At 42.4% G+C, this 17,415-nt stretch overlaps 1 protein-coding gene across 1 annotated transcript; it reads right to left on the bottom strand.

Annotated features, from left to right (window-relative positions):
* Nucleotides 1-8,513: 8,513 nt before the first annotated feature.
* Nucleotides 8,514-9,296, bottom strand: LOC123441131 (pathogenesis-related protein PRB1-3-like). The gene has a single exon (XM_045117643.1). It carries the CDS (start codon nt 9,247-9,249, stop codon nt 8,749-8,751), a length of 501 nt encoding a protein of 166 aa, XP_044973578.1. The 5' UTR covers nt 9,250-9,296; the 3' UTR covers nt 8,514-8,748.
* Between the last annotated feature and the right edge of the window lie 8,119 nt (nt 9,297-17,415).

Below are 17,415 nucleotides of genomic sequence, written 5' to 3'. Positions count from 1 at the left end.
TTTTGAAATATTGCACATAGGATGTCAAAACATTGTTTCCTCGACGGTTTCCTTGAGCAAACATTGTATGTGATACAACCAGAAGGTTTTGTCGATCCTAAAGATACTAACAAGTATGCAAGCTCCAGCGGTCCTTCAATGGACTGGTGCAAGCATCTCGGAGTTGGAATATACACTTTGATGAGATGATCAAAGATTTTGGGTTTGTACAAGGTTTATGAGAAACTTGTATTTTCAAAGAAGTGAGTGGGAGCACTATAGAATTTCTGATAAGTATATGTGGTTGACATATTGTTGATCAGAAGTAATGCAGAATTTCTGTGAAGCATAAAAGGTTGTTTGAAAGGAGTTTTTCAAAGGAATACCTGGATTGAGCTACTTGAACGTTGAGCATCAAGATCTATGGAGATAGATCAAAACGCTTAATAGAAGTTTCAACAAGATGCATGCCTTGACAAGTTTTTGAAGGAATTCGAAATAGATCAGCAAAGAAGGAGTTCTTGACTGTGTTGTAAAGTGTGAATTTGAGTAAGACTCAAAACCCGACCACGGCAGAATAAAGAGAATAGACGAAGGTCGTCTTCTATGCCTTAGCCGTAGACTCTAAAGTATGCCATGCTGAGTACCGCACCTGATGTGTGCCTTGCAGCAAGTCTGTTAAGAGGTACACAGAGTGATCCAGGATTGAATCACTGATCAGCGGTCAAAGTTATCCTTAGTAACTAAATAGACTAAGGAATTTTTCTCGATTATGGAGGTGGTTAAAGAGTTCGTCGTAAAGGGTTACGTCGATGCAAGCTTTGATACTAATCCGAATAACTATGAGTAGTGAAACGGATTCGTATAGTAGAGTAGATATTTGGAGCATTTCCGAATAACACGTAGTAGCAGCATCTATCAAATGACATAAAGATTTGTAAAGAACGCACGGATCTGAAAGTTTCAGAACCGTTGACTAAAACCTCTCTCACGAGCAAGACGTGATAAGACCCCAGAACTATATGGGTGTTGGATTCGTTGAAATCACATGGTGATGTGAACTACATTATTGACTCTAGTGCAAGTGGGAGACTGTTGGAAATATGCCCTAGAGGCAATAATAATTAGTTATTATTATATTTCTTTGTTCATGATAATCGTTTATTATCCATGCTATAATTGTATTGATTGGAAACACAATACTTGTGTGGATACATAGACAAAACACTGTCCCTCGTAAGCCTCTAGTTGACTAGCTCGTTGATCAAAGATGGTCAAGGTTTCCTGGCCATAGGCAAGTGTTGTTACTTGATAACGGGATCACATCATTAGGAGAATCATGTGATGGACTAGACCCAAAATAATAGACGTAGCATGTTGATCGTGTCATTTTGTTGCTACTGTTTTCTGCGTGTCAAGTATTTGTTCCTATGACCATGAGATCATATAATTCACTGACACCGGAGGAATGCTTTGTGTGTATCAAACGTCGCAACGTAACTGGGTAACTATAAAGATGCTCTACAGGTATCTCCGAAGGTGTTCGTTGAGTTAGTATGGATCAAGACTGGGATTTGTCACTCCGTATGACGGAGAGGTATCTCGGGGCCCACTCGGTAATACAACGGCACACACAAGCCTTGCAAGCAATGTGACTTAGTGTAAGTTGAGGGATCTTGTATTACGTAACGAGTAAAGAAACTTGCCGGTAAACGAGATTGAAATAGGTATTCGGATACTGACGATCGAATCTCACGCAAGTAACATACCAAAGGACAAAGGGAATGACATACGGGATTATATGAATCCTTGGCACTGAGGTTCAAACGATAAGATCTTCGTAGAATATGTAGAATCCAATATGGGCATCCAGGTCCCTCTATTGGATATTGACCGAGGAGTCTCTCGGGTCATGTCTACATAGTTCTCGAACCCGTAGGGTCTGCACACTTAAGGTTCGACGTTGTTTTATGCGTATTTGAGTTATATGGTTGGTTACCGAATGTTGTTCGGAGTCCCGGATGAGATCACGGACGTCACGAGGGTTTCCGGAATGGTCCGGAAACAAAGATTGATATATAGGATGACCTCATTTGGTTACCGAAAGGTTTTCGTGCATTACCGGAAAAGTTTCTGGCTCATCGATAGTGTACTGGGAGTGCCGGGAGGGGTGCCGGGGACCATCAGGAGGGGTGTCACGCCCCAAGGGGTCTCATGGGCTATGGGAAGAGATAAACCAGCCCCTAGTGGGCTGGAATAAGTTCCCACTAAGGCCCATAAGGTTTGAGAAGGAAAAAACACAAGGTGGAAAGAGTTTCCACGTGGGAAGGTGGAATCCTACTCCAAGTAGGATTGGAGTAGGACTCCTCCACCTCCAATTTCGGCCAAACCTTTAGGTTTTGAGGCTGCCTCCTCCCCTCCCTCCCTCCTATATATAGTGGAGTTTTAGGGCTGATTTGAGACAACTTTTGCCACGGCAGCCCGACCACATACCTCCACGGTTTTACCTCTAGATCGCGTTTCTGCGGAGCTCGGGCGGAGCCCTGCTGAGATTAGATCACCACCAACCTCCGGAGCGCCGTCATGCTGCCGGAGAACTCATCTACCTCTCCGTCTCTCTTGCTGGATCAAGAAGGCCGAGATCATCGTCGAGCTGTACGTGTGCTGAACGCGGAGGTGCCGTCCGTTCGACACTAGATCGGAGCGGATCGTGGGACGGATCGCGGGACGGTTCGTGGGACGGTTCGCGGGGCAGATCGAGGGACGTGAGGACGTTCCACTACATCAACCGCGTTTCTTAACGCTTCTGCTGTGCGATCTACAAGGGTACGTAGATCGGAAATCCCCTCTCGTAGATCGACATCACCATGATAGGTCTTCGTGCGCGTAGGAAAATTTTTATTTCCCATGCGACGTTCCCCAACAAGTACAATATGACCTGCTGATTTTTGTGGGTGATTGCAACTTCCTTGCTTGTTGCCATCTTGTGGCGATGAAGTGCCACATCCTTACTTTGTTGTGTGAGACCTGTTGCCTTCTTCTTTTGCAAAATGGTTGCTTCCTTCTCTTGCAGCACCTCATGTTGAGCGGTGCTAGAAAGTACAAAGTTTTTCTGAGTGGATGGTGTTAACTTATTTTGCAAGAGTGCTTCTTGAGCCTTATTATGCAAAATGTTGCTTCTTTCTCTTGCCGCACCTCATGGTTGCGGGTGGCAGATTCTGCACTCTCTTCATGCTCATACTCCCCTTCATGTTCATACCCCCCCCTTCATGTCCATACCCACCTCCATATCCATCTTTATGTTGATATCCACCTCCATATCCATCTTTATGTCGATATCCACCTCCATATCCACTTTCATATCCATCTTGATGTCGATATCCACTTCCATGGGCATCTTCATATCGATAGCCACCACCATGGCCACCTCCATATCCATATCCAGAGTGAGACAAGTCATACTCTTGATTGAACTGAATATTTTGCTGCACTTTTGATTGTAACAGTCTCCTCATTTGTTGAAGTCATCCTTCAGAGTTGTAACTACTGTTTGGAAATTATTCTCCATTTGATATACACGCTCAACAAGAATTGCATTTGATTGCCAAGCTTCTTTTGCTTCTTCCTCAGCCATTTGAAGCTTCGTGGATTTCAGCTTTCTAGTACCCGGCATTGCCCAAACCTGCAGCACTTGGTCCTAGACCTATACACCTCACATACCCATTCCTCTCCTTTCCTGCGACATGCGAGAAGAGGTCACCTTGCTTGATGCTTTTTTCTAAAAGTTCTGGACGCCCATTTGACTTCTCTTCTATCTTTTTCTACAAGGCAGAACATATGATCCATGAACACATCAGCAACATAGTGTCTACTAAAGACTATAACTCCAATGTTATAGAGCAAAAAAATAACAAATACTGTTGGAATTATGCCCTAGAGGCAATAATAAATATAATTATTATTATAATTCCTGTGCCCCACACCGGCCTAGAGGCAAGCCGGTAGAGGACCATTGTGCCCCACACCGGCCTCATCTCGCGCCCCGGCCAGCCGAAGCCAAGCCTGTACGAATCTGGCCGAGATGCCAGGATCCACATCCACCGCGGCTGCATCGCGGCACAGGATTGCCGCCGTGCACGGTGCCTGCCCGGGGCGCCCTAGTCACGCCCGGTGATAGCCGCCACATCCTCCTGCCCTAGCGCCTTTGACGCGGGGCACCGCCGCCACCGCGACCAAGGCCGGTGGCACCGCCGACAGTCTTCATCGGCCGAGAGATGGGGGGTGGAGGCACCGGGATTGATTCCCCCTGCGTGGCCCTGGGGTGGCGGCCCAAGGGGGTCGAGGAGGAGTTTTATTATGGGGAGAATTTCACTTCCCGGCCGCAAGGGGGTCGAGGAGGGGATTTTTATGGGGAGAATTTCACTTCCCGGCCTCTGCGCCAATTAGGGATGCATACAACCATATTAGTATGAATACCAAGATAAACATGGTCTTCAGAATTTTTTAATTGAGTATCAAGATATTTCTTGATGAGAAGTTTTACCACACATCAAACTTGATCCTCAATAAATGGGGAAAAACCCCTCTGCATCACCTGTCAATTATAGAAATTGAACTCGGGTCGTTAGGCTTTAAACCCGCATGCCAATCCATTGATCCATGGCTCTCTTGGCAATACATGCTCTAGGTGGTGAGGTATTAACATAACTATTCCAAGTAAAAAATTGAAGCCATTCAGTAAACGGTCACCTGAGCAGGTCGTATAAAATAAGCGACGACCTCCCCGGATCATTAACAATAGGGCAGTGCTCTGCGCTGGTGCGCCGGTCAAAACGTTCGGCCGGCCGCGCGGGGCCGCCCGATCCGCCAGCTGCACGCGGGCCGCACCGTTAGATCTCCATGCAACAAGATTTGTCGATGCAACAAATTTCGTCCATGATGCAGCAATTTTCATCCACGGTTGCAAAAAAAATATAGTTGCAGCAAAAAAAATATCAACGTGGTCGTAACAAAAAAACAAAGTTGATGATGCGTGGTAGCAAAACAAAATAAGGGTTGTAGCAAAACAATCCGGTGAACTCGGGTTGCAACTCTGATAAACGTGTATGCAACTTTTTTAGTAAACGGTTGCAGCAAAAAACGATACCAGTTGTAGCAAAATTAACACGGTTGTAGCAAAAAGAACACCGGTTGTAGCAAAAAATATGAAGAACTGAGGTTGCAAACAAACCTATATGCAGCTTTTTTAGTGGACAAATGTAGCACATTTGGGCACCGGTTGTGGCAAATTTAAACGATCACCATAGGGGAAAATGTTGCATGGCCATACGAGCGGATCACGCGCGAGACGTGTGGACAGCGAGCGTTGCTTCCGCTGATGCGTCGAAGGGAAACGTTTCCCTTAATAATAGGTGGAGACTGTACCCAACATGTTTTTTCACCGTGGATGCCGCGCCAGGCCATGCAGTAGAGAAACATGGTTCATGGATGCATAAATGAGCAAAGCAGTGCATGATACACGATACGCCAAACAACAACTTTGTGAGCAGATGTGGATTAGCTTCTCAAGAGGCAGCCAGTGTCGCAACATATCATGTCCTCTGTATGAAAAAACAGTACTTATACTTACTAAATTGAATATACCTGTCATGTATGCATCGAACTGAATTAACTCCCGATTTCGCTCAAATGGAAGAGACAAGGGAGAAATAGAGAGGTGTCTCCAAAGATGAGGGGGTGATACCTCGTAGCTTTAGTGATACTAGATGACCCGTTGCGCCAGTTAGCGCAAATGAAAGAGTTACACCAGAAGAAATGCATGATAATCTATTCCCAAAACCATTGACCCGTTGAGCCATTATTATTCTCCTTTCAGTAGGGAAACAAGAATATCCAATTGTACGTAATTGGAAAATTCCAATACATGTGCCTGTGTGAAAAATTCAAGCCACTCAGGAGGCGGAGACCTCAGTTGTTCGGACAAATAAATAAACGGAGACCTCATCCGTTTGAAAAAAAAGTAACTAATCTGTTGTGACACCGTGGATTATTAACATCTCCAGCAGCTTATTTGTTCTGGCGCACGGCAGGTGTGGAAAAAAGAATATCGACTTGCCCGGTTAAAAACTTAAAGCCAATCAGTAAGCGTAGACTTCATCAGATCGTCAAAAATAAGCTAAGACCAACATGCTATGTCACCCTCATTAATTTATAAAAAGTAACCAACATGCTATGTCACCCTGAATGCTGCGTCAAGCCCTGCTGTAGAAAAAGCATCGATTCATGGAAGCATAAATAAGCAAAGCATGCAGTGCCTATTACACATGGTATGCCACATAATGATATTCCGAGCAGATGTGGATTAGCTTCTCAAGAGGCAGCCTGTATAGCAGCAAATCGTGTCCTATTTGAAGCAGCAATACGTACTAGATTGAATATACCAATCATGTCTGCATCCAATTGAATTAATTAACGATTTCTTTCAAGTCGTAGGGACATTGGAGAAAGAGAGAGCTGGGGTCGCCAAACATGAGAGGACGATCCTAGGTTTAGTGATACTAGATGACCAGTTTCGTCAATTGGCCCAAATGGCGGAGTTACTACAAAAGAAATGTATGGTAATCTATTCCCAAGATTATCGACTTCAAAAATATGAAATTGTGATCATCACAATATACATTTTAGGTGGTGAATTATCGATATATTTATTTCATGTAAGAAGTAAAGCCAATCAGTAAGCGGAGACCTCATTAGGTTGTATAAAATAAGCGGAGACCTCACCGGATCGCAAAAATAAGCGAAGACATCATCCCTTTGAAAAAGCAAGCAACATGTTGTGTCACTGTGCATGCCGTGTGAGGCCCCTGCTGTAAGAAAAGCATCGATTCATGGATTCATACAAAAGAAAAAAAGTGCCTATTACACACAGCACACCACACAACGACCTTCCGAGCATATGTGGATTATCTTCTCAAGATGGAGGCTGTGTCGCAGCAGATCATTCTCTTTGTTTGAAGCGCAGCAGTTCATACTTGAATGACGATACCCATCATTTATACATCCAATTGAATTAATTCACGATTTCGCTCTAGTGGAAGAGAGATGGGGGAAAGAGAGTTGGGGTCGCCAAACGTGAGGGCGAGATCCTAGATTTAATGATACGAAATGACCCGTTGCGCCAATTGGCGCAAATGATGGAGTTAGGTCAGAGAAATGTATGGTAATCTATTCCTAAGATCATTGACTTCAAAAATAAATAAGCGACATCGTCGTAATATATGCTCTAGGTGGTGAGGTATTAACATAACTATTCCAAGTAAAACATTGAAGCCATTCACTAAACGGACACCTCACCAGGTCGTATAAAATAAACGACGACCTCAACGGATGGTTAACAATAGGCGGAGACCTCATCGGAATGAAAAAAAGTACCCAACTTGTTTTTTCACCATGGATGCCGCGCCAGGCCATGCAGTAGAAAAAACATGGGTTTATGGATGCATAAATGAGCAAACCAGTGCACGATATACACGATACGCCAAACAACGACCTTCCGAGCAGATGTGGATTAGCTTCTCAAGAGGCAGCCAGTGTCGCAACATATCATGTCCTCTGTTTGAAAAAAACAATACTTACTAAAACGAATATACCCATCACGTATGCATCGAACTGAATTAACTCTGGATTTCGCTCAAGTGGAAGATACAAGGGAGAAATAGAGTGGGGGTTTCCAAAGATGAGGGGGCGATACCTCGTAGCTTTAGTGATACTAGATGACCAGTTCCGCCAATTAGCGCAAATGACGGAGTTACGCTAGAAGAAATGCACGGTAATCTATTCCCAAGATCATTGACTTCAAAAATAAAAAAGCTTGATCATGTAATATACGTTTTAGGTTGTGGATTATGGGCTTATTTAATTCAAGTAAAAATTGTAGACAATCAGTAAGAACGTTCGGGTTATTCTTGTGTAGGAAGGAGAAGGTGATATGGGTCATGGAGGACTAGGACATCTCGTGCGGCCATGGTCATTCTGGTGTTTGAGTTGTTGTCCTATTCAGGGTTGAAATTATTTTCTTGTTCCAAGCAGAACTTGTAATAGTGTAACCGTCTTATTTTGGGACATTTGATTTTTAACTTGCACCTTGATTAAGTAGAACTTTTCATGAGAGTTGTGCTCTATTAATATAGTAGTATATTATTATTTGCTATGTTATCCATATTATTGCCCATAAATCAGCGCATTTCATGTGAAAAAATTCGGGCATCGTTGCTAAACAACCTTCGATAAGCATCACTACAAGGCCACTAAAATATTTTCTCAGTTTCGTTGAAGTTTGTTATTTCATTTTGAAAACACATTGCTTAAATCAGATTATTTAAAATATAAGAGACATGTAAATTTTGTTCTCTAGAACACAAATATGTTGCTTGAACTTAAGGTCTACGTGATATTGTGCTTGTTCTTTTCTCGTTCCAACTATACTAGAGACCCATCCAGAGCAAAGCCCGGATACAACCAGAATAAGAAGCTCAAATACAACAAATCAAAGATGAATCACAAGTTACAAGACAAATACGAAAACAATCAAAGCCCGGAACGATACAGGAGTGAAGGGAGGAGGGTTTCTGGACACACACACATATCAGTGACATCAATCGACCGATAATTAGTTCCCAGCCCTAGAAGTATCCCTTAATTATTTATTTATGCAGCACGGTGCTATGTGCATGCATGCATACATAGCCGCATGCATACTTGATACGTAGCCTAGTATGGAATCTGCCCAACCATGTGAGGCGGACTGTAGCCGCAGATGACAAACACACCGGCATTGCCGTCACAGACGACAGCGCCGCAACTGATGGTCTTCGTGTCCCTCCATACCAAATTCAGGTATTCACCGCACGACTCACCCGTAGGTGCGGAGCAAGTGTTGGTGGCGTGGTCGTAGTACTGCTTCCCGGACGCCCAATAAATCACTGCGTCTATCGCATTCCATTCGGTACCAGGGGCTCGAAAGATGTTCTCTCCGTATGGACCGCCCTCCGGAGAGAGTATTGGCTGGCAGTCGGCGCGGCGCTTCTCCGCGAATGACTGCGCGTACGCCGCCACTATGGGGTCCCACGTCACCGGCCCCACACCGACGGCGGCGCGCACTTCGTTGTGGGCATTCACCATGTAGTCAGCGTCGTCATTCTGGGCGGTGACGATCATGGCGGACGTGAGGGCTAAGAGCAGTGCTGCAGCTAGCTTTGGAGAGTACTCCATCACTAATGCTGCCTTAGGGAATGAAGGAAAGAAGTGCGTGTGTGTAATGATGGATGAGATTTGCTGTCACCGTGAGTTGTGTATTTATGCTAGTGCACAAGCTAGCTCGATGGGTTGCTTTAGCTAATCTTAGAGCCATTATTATTCTCCTTTCAGTAGGGAAACAAGAACATCCACTTGTACGTACGGGGAAAATTCCAATACATGTGCTTGTGCGAAAAATTCAAGCCACTCAGGAAGCGGAGACCTCAGTTGTTCGAAAAAATAAATAAACGGAGATTTCATAAGTTTGAAAAAAGTAACTAACCTGTCGTAACATCGTGGATTATTATCTTTTCCAGCAGCTGATTTGTTCTGGCGCGCGGTAGGTGTGATAAAACAATATCGACTTTCCGTTTTGAAAACTTAAAGCCAATCAGTACGCGAAGACTTCACCATGTCGTCAAAAATAAGCCAAGACCTCACCCGGTCATAAAAAAAATAAGTAGAGCCCTCATTAATTTATAAAAAGTAACCAACATGCTATGTCACCCTGAATGCTGCGTCAAGCCCTGCTGTAGAAAAAGCATCGATTCATGGAAGCATAAATAAGCAAAGCAGTGCCTATTACACATGGTATGCCACATAATGATATTCCGAACAGATGTGGATTAGCTTCTCAAGAAGCAACCTGTGTAGCAGCAAATCGTGCCCTATTTGAAGCAGCAGTACGTACCAACCATGTATGCATCCAATTGAATTAATTAAAGATTTTTTCAAGTGGAAGGGACATTGGAGAAAGGGAGAGCTGGATCCCCAAACATGAGAGGTCGATCCTAGCTTTAGTGATACTAGATGACCTGTTGCGTCAATTGGCGCAAATGGCGGAGTTACTCAAAAAGAAATGAATGGTAATCTATTCTCAAGATTATCGACTTCAAAAATAAGAAATTGTGATAATCAGAATGTACATTTTAGGTGGTGAATTATCGATATATTTATTCCATGTAAGAACTAAAGCCAATCAGTAAGCGGAGACCTCATTAGGTTGTATAAAATAAGCAGAGACCTCACCGGATCGCAAAAATCAGCAAAGACATCATCCCTTTGAAAAAGCAAGCAACATGTTGTGTCACTGTGCATTCTGCGTGATGCCCTGCTGTAGGAAAAGCATCGATTCATGGATGCATACAAAAACAAACAAGTGCCTATTACACACAGCACACCACACAACGACCTTCTGAGCATATGTGGATTATCTTCTCAAGAGGCAGCCTGTGTCGCAGCAGATCATGCCCTCTATTTGAAGCAGCAGTGCATACTTGAATGACTATACCCATCATTTATACATCCAATGGAATTAATTCACATTTCACTCAGGTGGAAGAGACATGGGCGAAAGAGAGTTGGGGGTCGCCAAACGTGAGGGCAAGATCCTAGCTTTAATGATACGAAATGACCCGTTGCGCCAATTGGCGCAAATGGTAGAGTTACGTGAGAGAAATTTATGGTAATCTATTCCTAAGATCATTGACTTCAAAAATAAATAAGCGAGATCTTCCTAATATATGCTCTAGGTGGTGAGGTATTAACACTACACCACAACACTAATGCAACGGCATGTAAACTGCCCTGAGAAACCACTTTAAGGGGCACACTATCTGTCGGGGAAGTATTTCTCCCGGCAGGCAGAACCGCCACGAGAACGGCTGCCGGGGATCACTTCTCCCGGCAGATAAAGTATTCCCGGCAGTCCCACTGCCCTAGTACATTTATTTGCCGGCAGTTTCTATTCTCCCGGCAGATTAGGCAAGACACGTGGACTACCAGTTACTGGCAGTCTAACTGCCGGCAGAAGAGTGTTGACCCGGTAGTTATTTTGCCAGCATGTACATTTCACTACCTAATTGTTCCGGGCATCCCCTATGTAATATCCATTTAGTATGTTCAGTCAGCAGCACAACCATAATATCATGCCTATGCCAGCCAGCAGCACAACCATAATATCAGGCCTCATCCAGAAATAATATACATATATGTTTTGCCAGCATGTACATAACACTTCAATCAAAATAATATCAGGCCTCATCCAGAACCTTAAAACGTCATTGGATAAACATAACAACCATAATATACATATAAGGAGGTTGTGCCACAAAAGGTACATCACATATATGTTTTAAAATGTGTCACACAACCAACAAAATGAAATAGTGCGACAAATGGAGAAATACATGTTTCTGGGTGTGCCACACAACCAAAATGAGCATATGGCTTATCGACCAGCAAAATGAGCGGAGCAAGTGTGTCTAGGTTTCACAAACTAAACAAGCATATTACATAAAACTATTGTAGTTCTTCCAAATCTTCAGGAGCTTGAAAATCTTCCAAATCTTCATCAACTTGTGCACCTTTGGGAAACCTGCAACAGATAGGATACTCAATAGCAGTGGCGGAGCTTGAAAGGAAAAGTTGGGCGGGCCAAATAAAAGAAGAGCACAAAATATTTCAAATGCTGAAGCATATATATGCTGGACTCATTTGAAGCGATTCTGTCGACTCGAAAACAAATCAATTCTTCTCTGAGTGTCATGGTGCGATTTTTTCATCTGATTAGAAAATTAATTAAGCATATGCATGACTAGCGAGTAGGTGTGGCGCTGCTTTCAAGCTGCTACATGCTCGAGAGCAAGACCTTGGAGGCTTTCAGGCTTTGGATATAATAATATATGAGATGGCTGGTTGTCAGTGGACTATAGATTATTTTTTGGAGGGAAGTCAGTGGAGTGTAGATGGGCTGACAACCGAAACATACTAGCAAATCTGTAGAAATCTATAGAAATCCTAGGCAACCAAGAGAAACATGTATATTACCTCCTTAGCCTGCTTGTGGTCGCATTCCTGCTTTTTCCATGGACTTGTCCACTTCCAACTGCATACATGGAAGCAAAGCTTTTTCAGCAATCAACCATCATAGTCATTGGTAGGTTTAATCATAAGAAAATAAGAACCAAATCTCACATGCTTGTATGGCCATGCGATACATCGCCCTTGAGCTTGCCCCATGGTGGTCATGTTCCCAACACCACGAGGTAGTATAGCATCCCTTTTTATTACATAGTTCACGGCAACCTCACAATATTCAGAGCCAAGCTCCTGACCACCTACCTCTTTTCTCCGATCAATTGACAGAATGGTTGCTTTTGCCACTGGGATACTATGATCTCGATAAACATTATACAGGATCACATCCTTTCCTTTCCGAGTAAGCATGAAAAAGAACTCAGATAAGCGAAAGTGTCTTTGTCATCCTAAATAAAAAAGAGCAACAAAATATAATCAAAGTACAATCTGACCTGCTGATTTTTGAGTGTGATTGCAACTTCCTTGCTTGTTTCCATCTTGTGGCGATGAAGTGCCACGTCCTTAGTTTGTTGTGTGAGCCATGTTGCCTTCTTCTTTTGCAAAGTGGTTGCTTCCTTCTCTTGCAGCACCTCATGTTGAGCGGTATTAGAAAGTACAAAGTTTTTCTGAGTGGATGGTCTTAACTTATTTTGCAAGAGTGCTTATTGAGCCTTCTTATGCAAAATGGTTGCTTCTTTCTCTTGCCGCACCTCATGGTTGCGGGTGGCAGATTCTGCACTCTCTTCATGCTCATACTCCCCTTCATGTTCATACCCCCCTTCATGTCCATACCCACCTCCATATCCACCTTCATATCCATCTTTATGTTGATATCCACCTCCATATCCATCTTTATGTCGATATCCACCTCCATATCCACTTTCATATCCATCTTCATGTCGATATCCACTTCCATGGGCACCTTCATATCGATAGCCACCACCATGGCCACCTCCATATCCATATCCAGAGTGAGACAAGTCATACTCTTGATTGAACTGAATATTTTGCTGCACTTTTGATTGTAACGGTCTCCTCATTTGTTGAAGTTCATCCTTCAGAGTTATAACTACTGTTTGGAAATTATTCTCCATTTGATCTACACGCTCGACAAGAATTGCATTTGATTGCCAAGCTTCTTTTTCTTCTTCCTCAGCCATTTGAAGCTTCGTGGATTTCAGCTTTCTAGTACCCGGCTTGCCCAAACCTGCAGCACTTGGTCCTAGACCTATACACCTCACATACCCATTCCTCTCCTTTCCTGCGACATGCGAGAAGAGGTCACCTTGCTTGATGCTTTTTTCTAAAAGTTCTGGACGCTCATTTGACTTCTCTTCTATCTTTTTCTACAAGACAGAACATATGATCCATGAACACATCACCAACATAGTGTCTACTAAAGACTATAACTCCAATGTTCTAGAGAAAAAAATAACAAGTACAAAGTCTAAAGATTGTTGCAACTCAAAATACTTACAAACATAGTTGCTGCAGCCACACTTGAAGGGGCACCAGTATTCTTGCACGTGTGTGTTTCTATAAATAGTTCATGTCTCTGAGGGGGATATCCATTCTTCTTATGCTACATTCATTTTCTTATAATTAGTTCATAACAATCAAGAAATGGTAAAATAGAGTTATATAAGATAATTATATACCATTTCATGACAAACACGAGCATGACTTTTGCTGCCTGATGTATGCAATAATTCCATCTCCATTCGATTTTTTCTTCCTTGCTCGCTATGTTGCTACAAATATTGATTCAATGAATTGTAAATTAGGCAAAACTACAGGAAAGTGCACATGTATTTTCTTGCAACGTACCTTCCCTGCTTCCGTTTTCCAAAAAGCAACAAGCTCTTTCCAATCATTTGGGCTAACTCTGTTATCTGGGACAACTTGAAGTTCCTCATCGCTCATCTTCTCATCAAAATACAAAGTCTTCAACTCAGATTTGAAATCCCTCCATTTCTTCGCAGCGCTTCCCATTACCCAATCCTTCAGTTTGTCATCCACAACATAGTACATCCGATTTCAAGCAAGTGTAAATGGAGAGTGTAAGGATGATGTATTAGATAAAGGGGAAAGTTATACTACAAGTCATCTAGAGATAAAGGGGCAAGTTATACCAGAAAGCATAGAGTATACCTTTAAGGTTTTCCACAAATGATTTTTTTCTCAACATCAACCTTTCTCCAATCATTATGCCCAAGAGATATTTTACTTTTCACAAGTGTTGAGATGAAGTTTGAAAACTCCGAGGCATTGTCCCCAATTGGTTGTCCATCACCATTGTACTCCACACGAATTGGTGGGACTGTCCCCAATCTATCATACACATTGTGCATTCTAGTGCGTTTTTCCCCTTCTTCCCCTTTGTTTCTTGATCCAACTCATGGTCTAAACATGCAAAATAGTTAGTAGGCTGTCATCATTTAACTAGCAGTCTGTATACATAGATTTTTGAGCTACATACCTTCGTGCCCTTCGTGCTCTTCAATGTTATCACTTGGCATGTTATCAACATCTCTAGTCGTTTGGGACCTAAGAACTCGAGTTACTTCAACAATAGGCTTTTCTACGGTGCTCTACACATAACAAAACAAGATATGTAAAACTGAAGTAATAGATGCAATAACCAAATAGAAGCATGTTATATCACCTTCTTTCTTTTAGTTTCCCGCTGACTGGCTTTGCCTCCAGAAATTTCTTTAGCATCTGCAAATCTGAAAGACCCAAATCGTGCAAAATCCTCACTATTTCTTGCTTTAAGATTCGCTAGCCTCTCTTCCTCTCGTGCTTCAGCATTGTCTTCATCTCTTCCTTTTTCCATCTTTTTTCCTGAAAAGAAAATTTATACCACATTAGAATTGACACATTGGATATCAAGTATATAAGCATGTAACTGAAAAATGAAAGGAAAAGGCACACGCTTTGGTTGCTGAACTACAGGAACAAGTGTTCCATATATATATGTCCTACAACGAGGTATATTTCTAACATCAACACTAAGATCTACATTGGCATCCAGATCAGCAACTGACACAGTAGGTGCATCATGGTGGTCAAAATCTTCATCTCCAACTCCACACATATCATACAGGTCTCGTGGATGAGGAAAGCTTCTAACAGAATACCAATCTTTATCAAGCTTATCTTGCACATAGTACACTTGGGTTGCTTGAGATGCCAAAATGAAAGGTTCATCAGACTTGAGTAAATGCTTGAAGTTCACTTGTGTGACACCAAGATCATCGACTTGAACCCACTTGTCTTGTGCACTGTTGTCAACCCAATCACATTTGAAAAGCACAATACTTCCTTTGGTGTTATAATTTAACTCAAGGATTTCAGTTATCACACCATAATATATTTTATTCCTGACCATCAGATTTTCATTATCTTCACTTGTGGAAGACAAAATCTGAGATACCAGAGCAACCCCGCTGCTTTGGGAAGGTCTACCATGATCATACGAATTTGTGTGGAAATTGTACCCATCTATGGTATAGCTATTACACTTCCTTGCAGCTAAGAAGGGCCCGTTAGCTAAAGTTTGAATCTCTTCAAAAATATCTTCACCATTCGCAATTAGTTGTGCCACATGGAGCTTAAACCACTCATGGAATTTCTCATGGCGAATGCGACTAATCTCTAACTTATTCCCGTGGCCAATCGAAGTTAAATAGGCATCATACTTGCTGCAGGAGTTAAGTATGCAAATTCAGCAATATGACAAATATCGTTCATAGGCTCAAATGAAAGAAATTCTTAGAAATAAAATACCTCAAATATGAATCTATGTTATCATAATTAAACAAAACATATCGATGTGCTTGCAGCCATGACTTGTGGTCTAAGGTCACTATATGCTTTCCAGCCAAAAATCGACCCTTGTTGGTAAAAAATGGCATAGTAGATACATTGGTCTCAAGGGCGTCATTTCTGCATTTTTTGTTAAATCTAGTCTCACATCCATGTAAATAACGGGAGCAGAATGTAAGGCTCTCATCAAACACATAGCCCTCTGCAATTGACCCCTCGGGGTGGCTCTTGGTACGTACAAACCCCTTTAGCTTCATATTATACCTATATAGTATATACGTAAGATATATCAGATTATTTTGGGGGAAGCAAGAAACCATACGATACCAAGAAAATAGGTTTATAGGGATGACCTTTCTACTGGGTACATGCTGATGTACTTTATTGGCCCCCCTAGCCTCACTTGGGTTGGAAGGTGAACCATCAAGTGAACCATAAGATCAAAAAATGATGACAGAAATATGGCCTCAAGAATGCTCAAGGTCTCAGCTATTTCTCCCTCTAGCTTCTCCATGTCACTTATGCTAATGACAGGAGAATATATTTGGTTGAAGAATCTGCTGACACGAACCAAGGCAATACCGACTTCCTTTGGCAATGTGTTCCGAACAGCTAGTGGAAGCAATTGTTGCAAAAGAATGATTGTCATGGCTCTTCAGCCCAACGATCTTTTTCTGCTTCACAAGGACATTCCGGCATATATCAGATGCACAACCATCAGGGAACCTAGCTTCCTTCAAAATTTCACAAAACAGTTTCTTCTTTTCATTGTCCATTGCGTAGGGTGCAGCAGGCAAATCAAATTGTTCACCTACTAGGACAGGTTGGAGAGCTTTTCTTATTCCGAGATGCTCTAGATCTCTACGAGAGCTATAATTATATTTTGATTTTTTATCCATGCATAGAAGTGTGTTAATTATATTTTCACATACATTCTTTTCAATGTGCATTGCATCAAGATTATGAGGCTGCAGCAAGTCTTTCCAGTATCTCAACCTAAACCATATGGATTTTTTTCCGAACCATTGGTGGTTCGCCAACCTTGCGCTTCTTCGTGGTTGTTTTCCCGGAAGAGTCCTTTCCAAAAACAGTCTTCATATTTTCAGTGAGGGCCAAAACTTCCTCTCCAGTAAGTGGTACAGGTGTTGTCCCTAATTGCACACCATCAAAGGATTCTTCATCAAATCTGTATTCATGGTTAGGATCAAGAAACCTTCGATGTCCCATATAGCAAAATTTCTTGCCTTCCTTCAACCGAAGAGAGCAAGTATGTGAGCCATACAATGGACAATCAAATTCACCAGAGATTACAATCCCTGATAGAGTGCATAAGCCTGGGAGGTCTGATGTAGTTGACAATACAGCAGCATGCAGGTTGAAGGGTTTACCGGTCGAGGCATCATAGGTTCTAACACCCTCCTCAAAAAGCGAGTTCAAATCATCAATAAGTGGTTC

Source organism: Hordeum vulgare, chromosome 3H (genome assembly GCF_904849725.1).
Source record: "Hordeum vulgare subsp. vulgare chromosome 3H, MorexV3_pseudomolecules_assembly, whole genome shotgun sequence".
NCBI classification, from domain to species: domain Eukaryota; kingdom Viridiplantae; phylum Streptophyta; class Magnoliopsida; order Poales; family Poaceae; genus Hordeum; species Hordeum vulgare.
Note: the sequence above shows the minus strand (reverse complement) of the source record. Positions and strands in the feature narration are given on the sequence as shown.